Source organism: Melospiza melodia, chromosome 1 (genome assembly GCF_035770615.1).
Source record: "Melospiza melodia melodia isolate bMelMel2 chromosome 1, bMelMel2.pri, whole genome shotgun sequence".
NCBI classification, from domain to species: domain Eukaryota; kingdom Metazoa; phylum Chordata; class Aves; order Passeriformes; family Passerellidae; genus Melospiza; species Melospiza melodia.
In genome coordinates this window covers 37011607-37030253 of record NC_086194.1, presented here as the reverse complement: position 1 = coordinate 37030253, position 18647 = coordinate 37011607, and the positions used below count along the sequence as shown (strand labels likewise).

Genomic DNA, 18647 nt, shown 5'->3' with positions numbered 1-18647 from the left:
TCAAGTTCTCTCCTGCCTTTGTCTCCCTCAGAGCAGCTGAGTCACTTCCTGGGTTTAAATCTTGGCTTAAAAACCTCCTTCCCCCCCACCCTCCCTCCCCCCCAACCTCAGTGTACAATGGATTCTCTGTGGAGCAGGGGGGGATGCTGCACAGGGAGACGCGAGGTGGAAACACAATGTACTCTGAGGTCTGTTGTTTCACAGGTCCACCTGGAAATAAACCCCTCACCCCGGTGCAAAGGCGAGATACAGTAGTTAGAAAACATTAGCTGCAAAAACACACAACAACATCTATTTTTTATAATTTTTTAATGTTGTTTTCCTCCCCCCTCGTTGCCTGGGGGTGATTGCTCTGGCAGTTGAAGAGGTGCCATGAGCAGCAGGAGTCGGGTGGGATCGGGTGTCGGCAGGGATGCAAGAGGAAGAGTGTGAACTGAGAAAGCAAGATGGGCTTTTGCATGCGATCAAGAATTGCCCCATAAAGCGGCATGTCATTCAGTGAAACTGTGAAACTTGGCAGATAGAGCTGATTTGTTTCTTTCACAAAATATCGAGTTACAGAGTCATAGTGTGTTCTGTCTTGCCCAGGTCAGAGGAAAAAGGATTTTCAGGTTTCTGGTAGGGGAAAAAAATGAATGTTCCATGTCCTTCCTCTGCCCCATGTCCTAGTCCTCTTACAATATCTCCTCTCAGAAATAAAGGTTAAAATCTCAGGAAATTTCCATAGTTTTTTTAAAAAAAATACTTCTCAGAAAGGGAGTAGAAAAATTGAGTTTAGCTGACTCTCATATCTCTTGACCGTGGGAGACCCAAGAAAAGGCTGGCATTGATCCTGACTATATCCCACTTTTTTGGTATGGCTTTGGTGGAGTGGCTAGACTTCAGTGAGCCTTGGGTTCCCCCTAATAAAGAATAGACGGCAGCTTCATGAATCAACAAAGATGCACTGAAGAGAAACCACTTTAAAATCTTCAAGGTGGTTCACATCAGCATGTAATTGCCCACGTCACCTTGGAGCCAGGTATCCCTTTCAACACGTTAGGCAAAGGCTAGATTTGTTGACACACTGATGACAAAGAGTACTTCCTGAGCCTGCTTTACACGAGGGGTCAAATCAGCTGAGGCTGGAGGTTCCCAGCCAGACGGGTGGCAGCAGGAGCTGTTCAAATGCTGCCGTTTAAAGGACTGGTAGGGGCTTCAGGAGATGGAGTATATTTGAGCCCTGAGGAGAGCTTCCCTGGAGGGATACAGTGCACACCTGCCCTGCTCTGCTCTGCTTGGGAGTTAATGCTTAACGCTCTCACGGCCGCAGCCTGTGGCGCGTCCCCGGGAGGCGCTGGGACCGCTGAGTGCCTGGCAGGATGTGGCCTGCAGGTGTCCAGGAACAGCAGAGTGGGGGGTTTTGGTTGGATGGATTTTGTCTGGTGGAAAGAGCATAAATGAGTGAGAGAAGCTAGGAGAAGTACAAGTTAAAGTCATTAAATGTACAAATGGAAAAAGAGAGCCAAGAAGAGAAAGCTCTTTACAAAATATAAAATTATGTTAAAGCATCAAGACGGCACAACATAAGGAATGTTTGGTACATGTTATTGAAACTGAAAAATCAGAGTATGGAATGAATTATAATTTAGCATAATCCATAATTTTACAGTTTTCATTTTGAATTATTTATCTTATATGATTTGATTAAAGATAAAACTGGCTGACAAGATCTCTAACATCTCTGCATGTCTTAATGTCAAATGAAAAAACTCTGTATTGTAACTTCACCATTTTAAATTTTTTATTTGTATTGTTTTTATATAGCTCCCTTTTATTTTTAAAGCATATTTCAGCTACTCATTGTGTACACGCGATTCCATAACCCATCAGGCTTCAGTGTTGCCTCAGTACCTCTGATTCAGTAAATCAGATCATAGGCAGCATGCTGTCATATAATAAGGTGTCTGATCCTTATTACCAGTTTGTTGATGCACAGACTCCTTCAAATTGACCATTGCAACACATGGTTTCCCCTGAAACTAGCTGTGATAATTAGCGTGGCTCTAATGAGACAGAATGTCACTGATCTTGTGCTGAACTGTCGAGTATCGACGCTACGGATGGGAACTGTCAAAGCTTGCCATCTGTGACAGAGCTTGGCATATTCCATTTGCAAGGTAGAGCATGCTCAATAGACTGTTTTTAAACAAATGGTCCATTTCTTGATTAGGGCTCTGTGTTCTGTTACTGTGCAAGACTTTATATCATAGTTAAACTTCTTGCTTTTTTTCCCCCTTTTTCTTCTGCTGGGGTAAGCTTGTAAGGAAATGAAAACATTAATGATCCTCAAACCAGTCCTTCAGTCTTCTGTTAGACTTCTGGGGAGAGGTGGGGAGGATCTGATCACATATTTATTCTTCTTCCTTCCCCCAGTTATCTTCATGTATTTCTTCTAGGGCTTGTGATCCCTCAAGCCTTTTATCTGATTTTTTAAGCACTGAGGGATAGGGATGGCATAGTTTTGAAGTATAGCAGAACAAAAATTTAAAAGTCTCGGGTGACGTGCAGCAGGAGCATATGCACCTGGGATGAAAGATTGAACTGGTCAGGAGAGTCAGGCACCCAGGCTCCCAGGACTGGCCCTGCAAAATGCTGTGAAAAAAGTCCAGCGCTGCTTATCATTCCAAAATATGCTTTGTTGCTTTTTATTTCCTCCTTCTCTGGCAGACCACACAGGGCTTGTTCTGAAGAACATTTTCACTAATCTGATCAGGCAGCCAAATACGCCGGGAAAACTGCTTTAATGATCCCACTAATTACCTCAAGTCAATATGAACTGTATTATTAGACTGAGGGAAAATATTCCATTAGGTCTCCCCCTTGGGAGTTTCTCCGCTTTGTGATGTCACCGAAGCCTTCGCCCTCTCGCTTGTAATTAATTTTATTTACACACGCAGGCACGCACAAGGTCACACCTGCACAACCGGAGCTGGCCAGGGAGCTAGTGGCACTCAGGCTTAATCAGATCTGTCATAATTACCATTCTGCATGTTTCTGACACACGCTGTGAAATATTTCAATTTAACTGCCGCTACCAGCACAACCAGATGTAGTGTGAGTGTGGCTGCATTGGAAATATTATTCCTCAGGATAAACTCTCTCCTCCTCCTTTTTCCTCCCACCCCCTCTCCCTTTTACAGCTAATGTGGCACAGAAGCTGATGTATCCTGTAAATCTTGAATGCAGTGCTAGATTGATAACAGCAGATTAGACAGTTTAACCACAAACAGCTTGTTCATTTTTCACAAATGAAAACCACATGTGGTGTAACTAAAATTTCAGGCTTTTTTTTTTTTTTTCCCCTTCTCTTTGGTTGTTGTTTCCTTTTGTGTGTGCGTGTGTGTGTTAAGGTCTGCCTTTAGCTGTAAAGGGGTGAAATAAAAGAGTAAACATACAGGGGAAAGAGACACTGCTGTCTTTGGAGATTATTTCTCTTTGACCTTTATTAAAAACCTTCCCTGTTTTGGCAAAGAAATCAGATACCGCACAGGGGTTTGTCACTCACTCTGAGACTTTCTAATCTCTGGGGTTTATGCCCATTTATTAAAGAAGTCATCCTACTGTGCTGGTTTTCAAAATAACATGTCAGCAAACACCTCACTTTAAGAAGAGCTTCTAACCAAAAAATGTAGTCTTCACTGCTACCTAAATTTAGAAGAAATAAAATTTTCTGCCAAAGTTTTTCAACATGGATTTTGTCTCCTTGCTAACCCTTCCCTGTACCTCTTCCTTTGGGGAAAAGATTATTTTTAAAAAGGAATCCCTAAAGTCTTTAGAAATTTTTGGAAATGGAAAATTGATCAGTATTTTTATCAAAATATTCCCATATTTCTTTTGAAAACAGATAATGAAAAATTAAATATTACCTTATGAAAACACTTTTTAGCAGACTAGAAATTTCTGTAAATTGTTTTGCTTTCTTTCACAAATTCATTTTTTCAGGTAAATTGTTCAGCCTTCCCTAATTAAACAGCCATCAGTACTTGGTAAGGTAGTGTTTTTTAAACTATCTATTCTTTAGTAGATCACAGTTGGCTAGTTTTCCTACACAGAGAAAAAAATCTATGCTATTTTGATAGAAAGTTTTAATTATAAGAGTCTAAAACAAATTTTGCAGCAAGGAAAAAAAAATGTAAGTGTGCAGAATGGAACTAAGCAGATTCTCCGAAAGCTGTTCCAGGTATTGTCAGGCGGGAGGAGTGGAGCAGTACATGGGATAGAAATTCATCAAATCTAATCTGTAATAAGGCTCCCAGGGGAGGTTAAAAAAAAAAAAAAAGTAGCTTTACTAAGAGGTTGTTTTATCCATTGGCAGTGATTTCTGATGCAGTGGCAATATTGAAAGTACAAAAGCCAGGGAGCTACGACTCAGTGTTTGAAGTCAGTCACAAGAAAGCGAACAGGACAGCTTTTGAAAGCCACTGAAGATGCAGTTTGTAGCAGAAAATTTGGCTATGTAGATGGCCCCCCTGGCTGCTGCAGGGCTCATGCTTGTACCAGTTGGGCAGCAGCTGCTGGCTGCATTTCTGACTGCATTACTGGTTTCCCAGAGCTGAGTTGGTCTGTGCAGGTGTGCCATCAGTGTCCCACACTGCATGGCAGTGCCGTCTCCATTAGTGACTCCCCCAGGATCCATGCAGGCCCCAAAAAGAGTGAAAATCTTATTCTGGAGGAGCAGCCAAATCCCTGGAAGTGCTGTGGGTGCAGATGTCAGAAAAATAAGTCTGAAGTAAGATGAAGAGGAGGACAGGAAGGGCTCATATTGGACGAGGCAATGTTGAAATGAACTGTCAAGATTCTTGCAAAGATCTGGAAATACAGCACTCATTTCTCTAGAAAGCTGTTCAAAAAATATCATGCAGTCGGAAAGCACTGGATTGCCAAAAGAAGAAAGTATGGCACCCTCTGCCACCTCCTCTGAGTCTTTTATTTTTAGTTTTTCTCTCTTAGGTAGAGGTGTTCTGGTTCCTACACTCCAGATGTGTGAATCAGCTCTTCCCCAGGCAGCACCTGCTGTCTGCCTGACAAGAGGTGCTGTTTCTGGCAGGATGGATTTTCTTAATCTCTCTTCCTGCATTCTATACCCTCACCTTCTGTTTTGATTTTATCTCATCATCTTCTCTTATTCCTCTCAGTATGGCTCTTCTCTTAGTTCTCCTTGGACTTTTCCCACCCCTTCTTGTCCCTTAAACACCCTCATCACCCACTCTTGCTCCATCTACCTCTTTATCCTGTCCTACCCCTGTCCCCTGCCTGCTGGAATCCCACCCTAGGCACATCCTCCCACATACCATGATTTTGTACACGTATTCCTTTGTGTGTGGGGCACCGTGTGGGCACTCCATGCCTTTGGCCTTTGCTGGACTGGTCACCAGCACTGCTGGCTTTTAGGGTGAAGCATTGTTCCCATTCTCTGCATGGTGACGCAGGTTTAGCCAGGAAAAGAACCATTCTCTTGATTTCTCTTGTGCCTTCTGTGAGCAGATCACTGATTCAGGAGGTTTTTGAAGATTGAGTATATCAGTGTTTTAACTATTAATAAAAAGGGTGAAAGTTTGAGTGAGCTGTATGAGAGTTAACAAGGGGCATAAAAGCAAACAAAGCTGTGGTGGCAGAGGCGAGGAGGAGGCTGAGGAGTCAGCGAGCAGCCTGTGGTTCCCGGCTGTGGGGGAAGCAGGGTACCAAGTAAACAGCGCGGAAAACAAAAGCGAGCTCAACCCGTAACTAAACAGGAAATGACAGGCTAGAATTCCTGCTGAAAAACCGAGCTGCTAAATATGTAACTGCAACGAATAAAGGCATCTTGTGCAAGCACAAATATACAGTAACAGTCTGAGAAGTAATTTCTTACAGGAGTGACCAATTACAAATCAGGTGAAGGGCTGCTGGGCAAAGGCAGGAATAAGAAATAACAGATGTCTGTTTTCTCCCCTAAGCTGTGTAATTCAAAACACATTACACCTGAAAGAATGTTGCAGGATTTCTAGGTGCAAGGTGAGAAAGGAGATGATATTTTGTTCCAGATAAATTTTTATTTTGCTGTTCCTAATAATTTCTTATAGCATCCATTTTTTTTATTTTCTTCAAATTTAACCTCTAAGTCAAACTTCAGATTTTTGGTTGTGTGTTAGCCCAAGTTGTTGGCATCTATTGAATAGGCTAGAGCAGGCATGCAGCTAACTAAGTGGGGAAGTTTCCAATTTGCAAATATTTATCTAATTTCAAATCTGCCAGATTCTGTCTGAAAGCACATTGTTATTCGGGGGGCATCTCATTTTTATTCCTGTGCAGTGTTATGTTCCCTTACTTCAGGATGGAATTTTAGAAGCATGTAAATATAGTTTTCAGAATCTGTGTAAAGCAAAGATGTTTGGACTGAGAAGTCCTTAGCAGAATTCCCTGAAGTTTTGGACCCCAACTTATCAAGAATAGCACACATATCAGTTAACATCTTGGGTTTATTCACATGACTGGTTATTTTGCTGAGTCTGTCATCTTTAGTACCTATAGCATGCAAGGGAAAGCTCTACTGATACAGGAAGTTTCCACTCTTTATAAGACCAGTTATTAAAAAAAAAACCAAAGAACTATGAAAGGCTTGAATTAGTTTCTTTATATTTTTTGCTTTGAGGGAGCCAGTTTGCTTCACTTCCAGTAAATCATTTGCTACTCTTATTTTATATAAAGAGAGAGTCTAAAAGGATTGATGTTTTTCACCTGAGGAACAGGATGGGAGGGCTCAGGGCAGGAAGACACATGCAGTCTCTGACTTGAGGGCACAAGGTACTGCTGAAACTGCTGTCTGGAAACACAGCTGGGACTGGGACTCAGCTGGGCTGGCACTCTTCTTGGCCAGTTAGGAAAATTGTAACACTAAGAGCTGCTCTTTCTAGGAACTTTTCCCTCGTGGCTGTTCTTGACCTCATCCTGACAGCAAACTACCTGGAAGCACTCTTGTGTTGGTTCCCACCCAGGAGAGAGAAACCTGATCTCTCCAGCTTCCCTTTTGATCCAGCTTTCCTATTATTTTAAGTTTCTGCCGCAAGCAATTGTGCTCCGAATAAGGGTATTTTAGCTTTCTGAGGATTTCACTGCCTTTCTTTTTCCATGGGCGAGATACGTGCTTCTGGCTGCTCCTGTCTCATTTGCTGGGAGGCATCGAACTCTCACAGGTGTGGATTTTAAAGATTTTTTTTTTAACTGCTTTGAGATAATGAACATTATTAATTTTCTGACTGTTTCTGTGGTTAACAAAATCTGGAGGAAACTCAGAGAAAAGTTTCTTTTCAATTTTCGTAAGACTCCCCTCACCCTTGGCTTTATCGAGGCATTAAGTGTTCTTCACTGTGAAACTGAGAGCCACAGAATCCAGCTTAACTGCAAGAGATGAGACATTTTCTCAGGATATTTAAATGTCTAATTCAAGTCTATATGAAAGCTTTTAGTTAGGCTGTGAAAATTTGAAGGGATGTCTGAGAGTGGATTTGAGCTGTGTATGTTTTGGAATGATGTCACTTGTTGGAATATCTTGTCAGCTGAACTGCATTTACAATGAAGTCCAAATATCTGTGAGCCTGTGATTCTTCAATGTGTGGTAGATCTTCCCCTGATCCAAAATGAATTCTGGAAAGAAAAAAACATGTGACAAGAAGCCATGAAATTAAATTGCTCCATCTGGGAAATTATAATATTTTTTAAAAAATATATATAACAACATGATGGGTTAACATATAAGTAATTACAAAAGTGACACTTGTCCCAATGGCTCTTTTACTGGAGGTCTTTTCCCCCAAAGCAAATGTTAAATCTCTTTAAGCAATGTAATAATAAACATTTGCTGTTCACTGTAAATTGATAGTAGTAAAAAAGATTTTTTAAATTGCCAGGCGCTTTCTATTAAAGACTCTTTTCTAACTAAACTGTAGATGTAGCTGCCATACAAAATTGATTGCATGTTTAAGAAAAAATAAATGTGGGCTGTTAAGGGTCGTGGTTGAATTTAGGGTTGTATCTACTTTCAGGGGACACATTGATATTGCAGTGAGATCAGTACTTCTTTCTGCTTAAATAAAAGATAAAGGGCTGATAAATATTATCAGTCACCCTCTGTGAAACCCATTGACCCATTTTATATGACTGTACCATAAAAAGCAATGTACCAGACTAAGACTGGCTTATTTAATAATTAGCAGGTGTTTTTTCTTTCTGTGTTATTTTTATTATTGTTAAGTCCATTTTTGTCAGATGTTCTCTCACAGTTACAATGCCAATTGACTCAGGTGTGTGTGAAAGAGGAAGGATCTGGAGGACAGAAAGGCAGAGTAAAGCTGTACCCATTATATTTGCATCTATTACTTTTTTCTCTTTTTGCATATGACTGTAGTTGCATTTTATATAAGATTTTCAAAGTTATATACATTGTGGTTTTGATGAGGGCTTGTACATATCTATCATTGCTAGGTAGTTGAAGGCAATGCTGTAAAAAAGATACTTTTGAACAGGGGAAAGAAAAGGTGAAGGAAGCTGAGAGCAAAGAAGCCAAGCTTGGGAGAAGCTCTTCATTTAGATTATTGAATTTCCTCAGTACTCAACTAAAAAGTAACGATACTTATGTGTTCAGTCAGGTTTAGAGTTACAGGTCAGGTTTTTTCTGTCCATGAACTGGTGGTGTCTGCCGCGCTCATGCACAGGGGATGCACGGGCCAGTTTTGATACAGCCTCAGACCTTAATCTAGGTAGTTTTTTGCAAGCACTGACCTTTGGCCACTCACCATGGCTCTGTGTAGAAACAGAGGTGTGGTAAGACAGACAGGGCTGTGGGAGCAGCGCAACAGCTCTCCGCGTCATTTTGCTTCTGTACTTGTTGGATGCTTGTCATTGATTTTTAAAGGTTGCTTTAGCAAGTTTTCCTTTCCTATTTATTTGTTTGGATGTTTACAAGAATAGAAATATGTATTTAACTTTGAAATGCTGCAGCTAGGGAGAGGAAAATGCAGAGGGATGAAGAGACACTAGGAAACCTTTTCCCCTAAAACTTCACTGAAAATTTTTGTACCACTGCTAGGTATTTGGTCATTTGTTTTTAACCACACAGACAAAAGGTGGAGGTACCATGCAGACAGATGGTGTAGCTGAATAATAGGCTGGATAAGAAAGTTAAGGAATGGCATAATCTGTCTCAGTATTTTTCAAAGGAAGTTTTTTTCTGCCAGTGAAGTTTACCTTTCTTCTGAAAAGCTGTATGAGGTTGTGGGGTTTTCAGTTTCAAATCTCATCTATGATGATGGCAGATAGAGATTTACTTAAAATCCACATCTGGCTTCCCTTTTCAACATTCTAGTAATGAAAGCCAGTAAAATAGATGAACCAGGAATATCTGGAGATAAAGAACAGATTCAGGTTTCAAACTTTCTCTGATTTAGGACAATGCTCAAAGGCAAAGCCTGGAATTTAAGGCTGATTAGCGTAAATAAAATACTGGTGCAACCATTGTTCTGGGTACGTTTATTATCACTTTAGGCCACATACCAAGAAGAGAATTCATATTCTGGTATCTCTACTCATCTTCTGTAACCAGCTGAAAATGAACTTTTGCTTCCTAAGTTCAAGATGCACAATTTTGTTAGAAAAATAGGAAAATCCCAAAGTATTGAATATTCACTGTCGTTTTTAAAATTAGTCAAAACTATATGCCTCACAGAAGGAAATCAGTGCTTAAAATTTCCCGAAAAGTTAGTTAAAATGAACTCTAACAAATGTTTTGGTCAGTATCAAAAATTGCTAACTCTGGTAGGTTATTAGTTTTCCCAGTTCTTTATAAAAATACCCAGTGGCTTTTCTTTTAATAGACTTCGGTTCTTCTGTGAAGCACTTAAGTCTATTTAGCTTTGCATAGGAGCTAGCTGGGGCACTTTATGTATTTTAGGAAAGATAAACCTGCAGTCAGAACAAATTTTCCTGCAGCAGGAAATTCCGGAATAACATCTAAGGGTAAAAAGGACTGCTCTTGTCATGTAGGCTTGTTCCCACGTCTGAACCCACAGGTATTTCATACAGAAAGAAGTCAGATTTAAGGGATCTTAGCATGAAAATGAATTTTGAATTAAATGCTCTGTTCTTACCCTGCAGTGGGTGTTCCCTGTTTTCCCTGTTCTGTTTTTTCAGATAATGTAAATATAGCACAAACAGCATTTCACAGAGAAAATAAGCAGTGTCCATTGTTATTTATTGGTCATATTTGTTTGTGCTGAATTGACATTTGCTTATTTTTGCTTCTCAATGCCATATGCATGAGTTTACTGATTCAGAACTCCCTGAATTTTTGATTCTGTTCAACACTGTGAGAAATCTCAGTTGAAGGGTTTAATGCATTTTCCAATCAATGTGTAGGGGAAATTTGGCCTTATCAATTTAAATGCTGGAGATCCTTTCATTGCATTATGAAAGAATCTTCTCTAAGCAGAGATTATTCTTAAGAACTTCGTAACATTTAAAGGTTAATATATTAGGTAAAGAACAATATCTTAAGACAAACATTTTTATTACAGGACATGAAGGGATAGTTCTGATTAAATTACACTATTATTTGAATGGGAAAGAAGACAAAGTGCATCATTTCTTGCCCTCAACTTTAATGCCTTTAATCAAATAATGACCTTCTGGAAATAGTTAATTTTAAGCATTTGGAAAGATCAATACCACTTTGCCACCAAAAAATGGCCCAGATGATGAAATTTGATGTATTTAAAGTACCATTTCACCCTTTTAACCTAGTAAATAATTTAAAATGCTTTCAGTACTCCTTTGCTACCATTATGTATCTCACTCAAAGTATTATGACTTTTCCAAAAGCAACCTTTCTGTGCAATGTGCAGCTTACAAGTTTAATACTAAAGACTGATACTATATGCAAAAATGGTAGTGGTTGTGTTGACCCTTTTTCTTCCCTTGTACATGAGGAGTCTGTTGAGTAAAGAAATAGAAGTATCTAAGATGAGTGCAGCCGTTTGGAACAATAATGAGATTGTAAAGCAAGTTGGATGGCTTTTGAAGGGGAAAAAGTCAATATTTAAAGTTTAGTCCCTGAGTTCTTTTCCTTTGTTTTGTCTATAAGCTTTCCTGTTAAAGGTGAAGGATTTGGATTGCTCAGACAATTAAGAGCCCATTTTACCAAGTGTAATTTCATATCTGCGTTCTATAAACTGGAGTGCCTTCAGCATTGTAAATAATAAAAATTGCCCTCTATTAGCATGTTTGTGGGCAGATTAAAAACAGTCTTCATTAGCATAAGTAACACTTACGGATTCTTTTAAAAGTAGAAAATTATTTGTTGAATGATAAATTGCTAGCTTTCTAGTTAGTTGCTGAAAATGTGCTCATTCAAAATGCCTACTTTAGTTTAGTCTACAATACTCAATTTTTTTTTAGTTAGAAGTACTGTTTAATGGATTATGTATTTAGTCTTTGTTCACGGTAGATGCTGAAATGCAATTCACACTTTCTGCTAAAATGTTGGTATCAAATACCTCCCTATTTAGATTGATTTCTTTTAGCACCATATATTTTTATTATACTACATGCCCCAGAGAATGATACAAAATAATCTTAAATATACTATAACCAAAAAAACCTGAGCATGTCTTAGCATTGATCCTCTAAAATGTTTTCCCTTTCTCGATTTAAGCTAAAGCCTTTCTAAGAAATGCTTAAGTCATTGTTATTCTGTAAGAAATATTCATCATTTGGCAAATTATTATCAATTTAACAAATTAACCAAACAAGTTCAATTGCTTCACCTTGTAGTCTTCCCTTTTCAGACTAGACGTGTTTGTTGCTGATCTGGAAGGCTTTGGCCAAAGAACATTCTTCATTATTGCAATGCTATCCTTAGTTGATGTAATTAGGCTAGATATTTACACCTTATGTATAGATTTCTTTTTCCTTTCAATAATAAAGAATGGAAGAATATTTTATTAGAAACTCTGTGTGAAAGAGCAGATTTTATTTAAGCACAGCAGAGGTCTAACTGAAAAGAATAGAATTTGGATATATGGATAAAATGCGTAGATGGTTTCTTTAAAATAAGCATGCTCATGGGTATTGCAGAGCCTAAGTTTTGGCAGTTATCCTCTTTGCGCTTTTCCTGCAATAGTTTGGCAGTTCGGCTTTCACAGGTTTTTTTTCCTCTAATGTCTTGTGTTTCTTTACTAAATCCCTATCAGAAAACCAGACAGAAGACTCTTATTTATTTTAAATATCTTAGGTTTAGCATCTTTTTTTTTTTCACCATTTTCTTGCTTACTGTAGCAAGACCTTTGCAGATGGTACTTGGTTACTTGAAAGTGCATAACAGTATTTTCTTTGTAGCAGATGGATTTAAGACTTTTAGTTCCCAATAAATGTAGGTTTACAATACATAACTTTACAGGATTTGTGTTGTATATAACAGGTTTGAACATATTATCTCAGAATTCATCTGCATGGCATTTTCAGCTTATCCAGGGCCCATGCCAGTATTTTAAGTAATAGGGAGAGCATAGTGATTGATAGCAGCTAAAGGCGTGATTTTGAATAGAAACAAAGGTTTTAGAACAGAAGGTGTCAAATTAAACTTTGTCAGTTTGAAAAGTAGTAACATCCTGAAAGTTCTCCAAACATATTTACATGTGGCTAATGTTTATATTTTGCTTTGTACTCTCTTTATATTCAGTGTAATGTTGCCTGGCAAATTTACTCTGTTTTAAAATCAAGGTTGTTCCCAATGTCATTGCAGAGTTTTTGGGGGGTTTGCCTTTCTGCATAAATGCATCAACTTCATTATTTTAATGCTGTTTTCTTAACAATGTACTTTTTATGCTGTATAAACTGGTTGTGATCTTATCTGATTTATAAATATTTCCTTATTATTTTGTGGTCATTTCCACTTCCTGTAAAACTATAAAGACAAGAAAAAAAGGAAAGTAGGCAGAAATTGCTCTAGACTTTAAAAAGTATTAAAGGAGAAAAACCAGCCCTGTTACATTCACTTTTAAGTTCAGCTGCATTATCTGCAGCACTTCATACCTTTTTTAGATCAAATGGAAACAAAACTTATAAATTTTACAGAACTTAAATTAACCATTAGAAAAGTCTGGATTAATTTTTTCCAAAATTTTGTAAAAAAAATTTCGTACTTTCTCATGTAGGTGACTTTTATGAATGAGCTTTATTTCATGTACAGAATTCTGAACCGGAAACTAAATTAAATACTTCTATCTTTAATTATTTGTCTTGAACCAAAAGGAAGCATATTGGGATAAAGTTCATACTCTCTTAACAAACTCAGCCCCTATAGCCTCTCTTGCTGTCCATCCACTATCTCATCTGAGAACATTGGTGAGATCAGCTTTCATAAATTTGCAGAAATAAACCATAAAGACCAAACATTTTTTTTTGATCCTTGCAATTGTAAAAGAATTCAGTTGTTTGTTTCCATGTTTTCCATCAAATGTTTCATCAGAGTGCGTCTACTTCTTTAAAAATGTGCCAAGTGGAATAGAGACATTTTGGTAGAACAGTAATCTTTTCTGTGTACCCTGTCAGAAGTATCTGTCTTCATTATCTCAAAATCCCTGAAAGGCTAGCAGAGACATGTTTCAGGTTACAATTCATCAAGTAATTTTAGATAAGGCATTAGAAGTATTATTTCAGTGCAAAAATTGAGAGAAAACTGTTGGAAATACAATGTTAGCTATCAGTAGTTAATAAAAATAAGGTCTGACCTAGTAAATACAGAAACAGAAAAGACAGTAAGGACAGAAGGTTTTCATTAGTTATCAAAAACTGTTGTGAAATCTGTTTCATCAACAGAAAATGTTATTGCCTAGGAATTATTTTTTCTACTGGATATTTTTTAATTATAAAGGGTTTCTACTGCATTTTTAAGAAAAACAAACCCTGTGATTCCCGTGGTCAGCAGACAAAACATCTGCAGCTTCTAAATGCATGGTGCACTTCTTTTCCAGCCTGTGTGTATGCCTTGGAGAGGTGTCATAGGTGGAGATGGGTTGTCTTTTTTTTTTTTTAATTCCACCAAACTGTCATGATAGACAGCTCTGCTCTTTGTTTCACCACTTTAGAGAGAAAGCCAACAGTTTCAGTGTAAAGCAGCACAGATTCCAGACAGCCAAAGGACAGTGTTTACTCTTTGGCATGGGATGTTTTGTGGCTTTGGGGTTCCTTAATTTAGAATTTTGTAACTGCTCTTCTGTTAAAAGATTAAGATTGGTTTATCTTCATCATGATCTCTCCTCCGTCCCCAAGAAGCTGCCTCTGCTTTCTGAGTGCACCGCTTTTAACTTACTGCAATAAAGGAATACTGCTGCTGAGCATAACCCAGCACTCAGTATCCCCGTGGATGCAAGGTGAGCAGAGAGCCACGAGCAACATGCTGTTTTTGTTAGGGGCAGGGAGAGCTCGCCTTGCTAATACATTCCAGTGAGATTCCAGAGACCCTTGCTACTGTTTTGAAAACATGCCATACAATTCCAGCCAGGACAGGCTGTGGCTGTGCTCTGTGTGAAGGCATTTGGCCACATTTCCCAGTCGTCTTGCTAAACCCTGGGGCAATACCCAGCATCCCCACTTAGTCAAGGAATGGGGTGTGCTGCATCCCTAGGGTGTAAGGGAGCCCTTTGCTGCCTCTGCTCTCCCCTGTCTCTGCTCCTTCCCTCGCACACCTCATGAGCACCTGGCAGATTTTGGCCCCATTTAAATTTTTGCTTTTTCAGCTCTGCTACCACCATCTCTATAACATTTGTCATTTTGATAGTTTCTTGGGGGCATTTTCTTCTGTGTCATTTGTTCAGTTTTTCACTTATATCCAAGCAAATATACTTCCAATTTTTATACACACCTCACTAAATATTTTCATATACAATATGAATGCATTAACATTATTTGTTTACTTTGAGTCTTCCTGTTGTGGGAATATTTTTACACTGCATTTATTAACTATTAGCTAAAGATATGAGTATCTTCAAGAAAATACATATCTATATCATATCTATGAGTCTATTGTATGTGTTAGTAAACCATTCTGGATAAACCATTAATCCACTACTGGTATGTATAAAAAGGACCTAAAAGCTTCTGTACATTTATATTATTTGTTGTTTCAATAAAATGTCACATTATCTTTCCTACACCATTAAGAAATAAAGCTGCATGGACCTATTTTTGAAAACAGATCCTTGAAGCTAAAATAAAGGAAATATGCATGTTTTATACATGTAATATTTTGTTCCTAAATTTTAATATACTAGAAAATTTCTGCTGATGTACACTGTCCTAGCTAGAGGGTTTGCATTCCTCTTTTAGAACTACCAGTGCACAGTTGAGAAAAAAATCCTCAATTAAATTTTAAGAAGATGTAAAGAAACATTAAATTTTTGTGATAAACTCCTGTGTCTCTTTCAGAAACAAACTAGCAACTGCTTCAGTTCTTGCAGGGGATTATGTAGCTGACTTCATATTATGTACCCCAAAGACTCATAGGCACCTTTCTGTCCTTGATGGGGAAATGTATAAAGGGAGTATCAGAAGCTAGAGCTCATCTTCCTTCCGCCTAACCCCTAATAATCCTGTACGTAAAACTGAGAGACTGATTTTTTTCTGGGTCTATGAGGACAATCTGGAAACAGTTCTGTATCACTTGAAATAAGTTCACCTGCAGAGAAACCTCTTCTTGTAGCAAAAATTAAGAAATTATAGCTTGACTGCATCTAGTCATAGATGTCTTTTGAAGAGATGATAGGGAGTTCCTCTACTGCTGTGGTTTACGTTAGGCAGCCCTCCAGTCAAGCAAACAAATAGCAGCACTGTGGTGTGAGACCAAGGGGAAGATGCTTTCCAAAATGCCTATGGTTGGTAAGGGTCTGTGAAATGGCTGGGCAGCCTCTCGGTGCATTGGTGTTTGCTTTAAGCCCAGCCTGTGCAGTGAAAGCCCTTTTGATCAGGTGAGAGGATGAGAGAATGCAGCACCTCTAAAGTACACATTTCACCCTCATTTTGCCCCTTGCAGTGTGATGAAAAAATACCTAATGTTTTCCTGGTTTTGTCTTCAAGGGGTGGCTCTGTGAGCTGTTACGTTGGAAAGAAGATCCATCACCAGAAAACAGGACCCTCTGGGAGAATCTCTCCATGATCCGAAGGTTCCTCAGTCTTCCTCAGCCTGAACGCGATGCCATTTATGAACAAGAAAGCAATGCAGTTCATCACCATGGTGACAGGCCTTCCCACATTATCCATGTGCCAGCAGAACAGATTCAGGTTAGTTTACCTTGGCCAATCCCGCAGAGCGCTAAGTAAATAAAGCTTTAAACGGAGCAAAGGAAATTAGTGTTTCTTCCCTCCTGGTCAGGCTGAGCGCAGATCTCCCGGTGCAAGATAAGAGTGCGCTGCCATCCACCAGCCCGGTTCAAAGGAGACCGTGCGACCACCCAGAGCTGTTGTTGCGGTTCGCTGGTGTTTGCTAACGTGTGTGGTGGCAGTGCACAGGCAGCTGTGTGCGGCAGGGCGAGCTCGGCCCCGCGCTGGCTGTGCCTGCCTGGACAGGCACCAGGGCCGAAAGGCAGCACCGGTCAAGGGCCTTCCTTCCAGCAGACCGGGAGGACCTTGTTGTGCTGCTGATCGAAAACCAAGCAAGAACCCTCAGCAGTGGCAGCTCCTCCTGGTTAGGAGTGAAGGGAAGGGGATTTCTCATCCCACTTTAACCCCATTTGAGACTGGGGTGAGTCAATATTTGTTTGTTTTTCCTTCAGAGCCCCTCTCCCACCACCCTTGGGAAAGGAGAGCATAGAGGCGCTTTCCTACCAGGCCTGTTGACCGCTGGACCTTGGCTGGGTGCTGCTCCGCAGGTGAGCTGGCACAAGGGCACCGTGTCAGGGAGAGAGAGGAGGGGATGCAAGACCCACACCATGAGGCTTGGAAGAGCTGCTGCCCTCTGCTTCAGGGCAGCCCCAGCTGGAGCTGCACACACCCTTTTTTGCTGGCACAGGTGCTGCCAGCCGGGAGCGGAGCTGGCTGTTGTGCTCGGCTGTGTAGCCCAGGTTGTCAGTGGGGACTGCTGTCTCTCTGAGCTGGGGACTCTTTAATCACTTCTCACAAAAGGCCTGAGGTCAACCTTGTAACTGCTCCTTCTTAAAGGGCAGATATTACCCCACGCTTTTCCAGCCTCAGCTGAGACCCTGTGTATCACTTGTATTACCTACACAGAAAAATATTTACAAAGCTAGGAAGGATAGAGTTATCTCGCAGCCAGAAACAACACGAGTGTATATTAAAGATAAAGCAAACTGAATAAGACAATCCCTTAGGATATCAAGTACTAAAATAATTGTGAAAGCCTGGAAACTTGCTGTTTGATTTAGCAAAAAGAGAGAGAAAGATCTATATTAAGTAATAAAACAGCACTTGTTTGAAAATGTACATTGTTTTTAATAAAATCGCTTCTTAAGGGGATAAAAGGAGAAGCTTATGCACAGTATAAACATTCAACCACTATGCCACTTAGTTAGATTTTCCTGCCTTGTTGATAAAAGTTGTGTGTTTGATCTCATAAATATTATTCACATAAGCAGTTGCATTGTAATCTCTTAATATGACTTGTAAGAGTAAGGATTGGGAGATTGGGCCTGAGCTTTGTCTCTGCTGTTCTACATGGTAATTGTTGTAGATGCATAAATATGTAGCTCAGACACAAGTTTTCAAACTGTATATACAAAGCTTCCAGTCTTATAAGAATTTAATATACTGGGAGTAATCTTGAATCTCTTCAGGACAGGAGCCTTGAATGGGACTGCTCACAGACCATAAAACATGCAAAGACCTGAGCAGGGATGAGGAAGGAGCCCCGATTCCAGGGCATTCATGTCAGATCTTAAAATATGAAGATCACTTAAAGCAGTGGCTTCTAAATAGTTGTGGATGTCTGTGCAAAGTCTCCACAACCACAAGAGCCCCTATGAAGTGGACAGAATTATAATCCCTCCAGTATTTATACCATTTGTACAGCATTTTGTGCTTCTTAGGGTCTCAAAGAACTGCTACTAGAAGCCTGGAAGCCACTACCAAAAGACAAAACTTGTTGAAGGGAGACTCTCAAAGGGAAATAAAATGCAGTGATAGCTACTGCTTGTTTTGCTGTGGTTGTTTTTTAATAATAACTGGTGGTTTGTACCATATGACAAGAAATTCGCTGATCCAAAATATCTTACTAACCAGTGCTTCCTGTGCTGTGCAGCAAAAGAGTTGTCAACACAAACAGTAGCTGATAAATTTGCTTTTGATTTTAAACATGATCTTATAGTGTACTGTACTCTGGTGGTAGATGAGAAAAACATTTCTATCCCTAGGGCTCAGTGCCTCACCTTTTAAGAATGTTTCTGAATCCATGCTTGCAAAACTTCATTTTAAGCTCTTGTTAATTATTTACATCATGATTTGCTTTATCTTATTCTTCTGATGTGCATATTGGCTCATTTTCATTGCCTGAGTTTTTGGAATGCAGCATGTTCCCGTCTAATAATAATAGTGCAACTTATTTAGAGCTTTGCATCTTAGTGCTT

At 39.4% G+C, this 18647-nt stretch overlaps 1 protein-coding gene across 7 annotated transcripts in view; it reads left to right on the top strand.

Moving 5' to 3' along the window:
* The window catches only part of SATB1 (SATB homeobox 1), a 91806-nt gene that overhangs the window by 70661 nt on the left and 2498 nt on the right, over nt 1–18647 (top strand). For 5 of the 7 annotated variants that reach the window (XM_063154210.1, XM_063154238.1, XM_063154228.1 and 2 more), the window contains 2 exons: nt 16147–16350; nt 16842–16937. In XM_063154210.1, coding sequence (XP_063010280.1) covers nt 16147–16350; nt 16842–16937 — 300 coding nt within the window. The remainder of the gene's footprint in view (nt 1–16146; nt 16351–16841; nt 16938–18647) is intronic. The other 2 variants (XM_063154254.1, XM_063154247.1) reach the window with 1 other exon arrangement.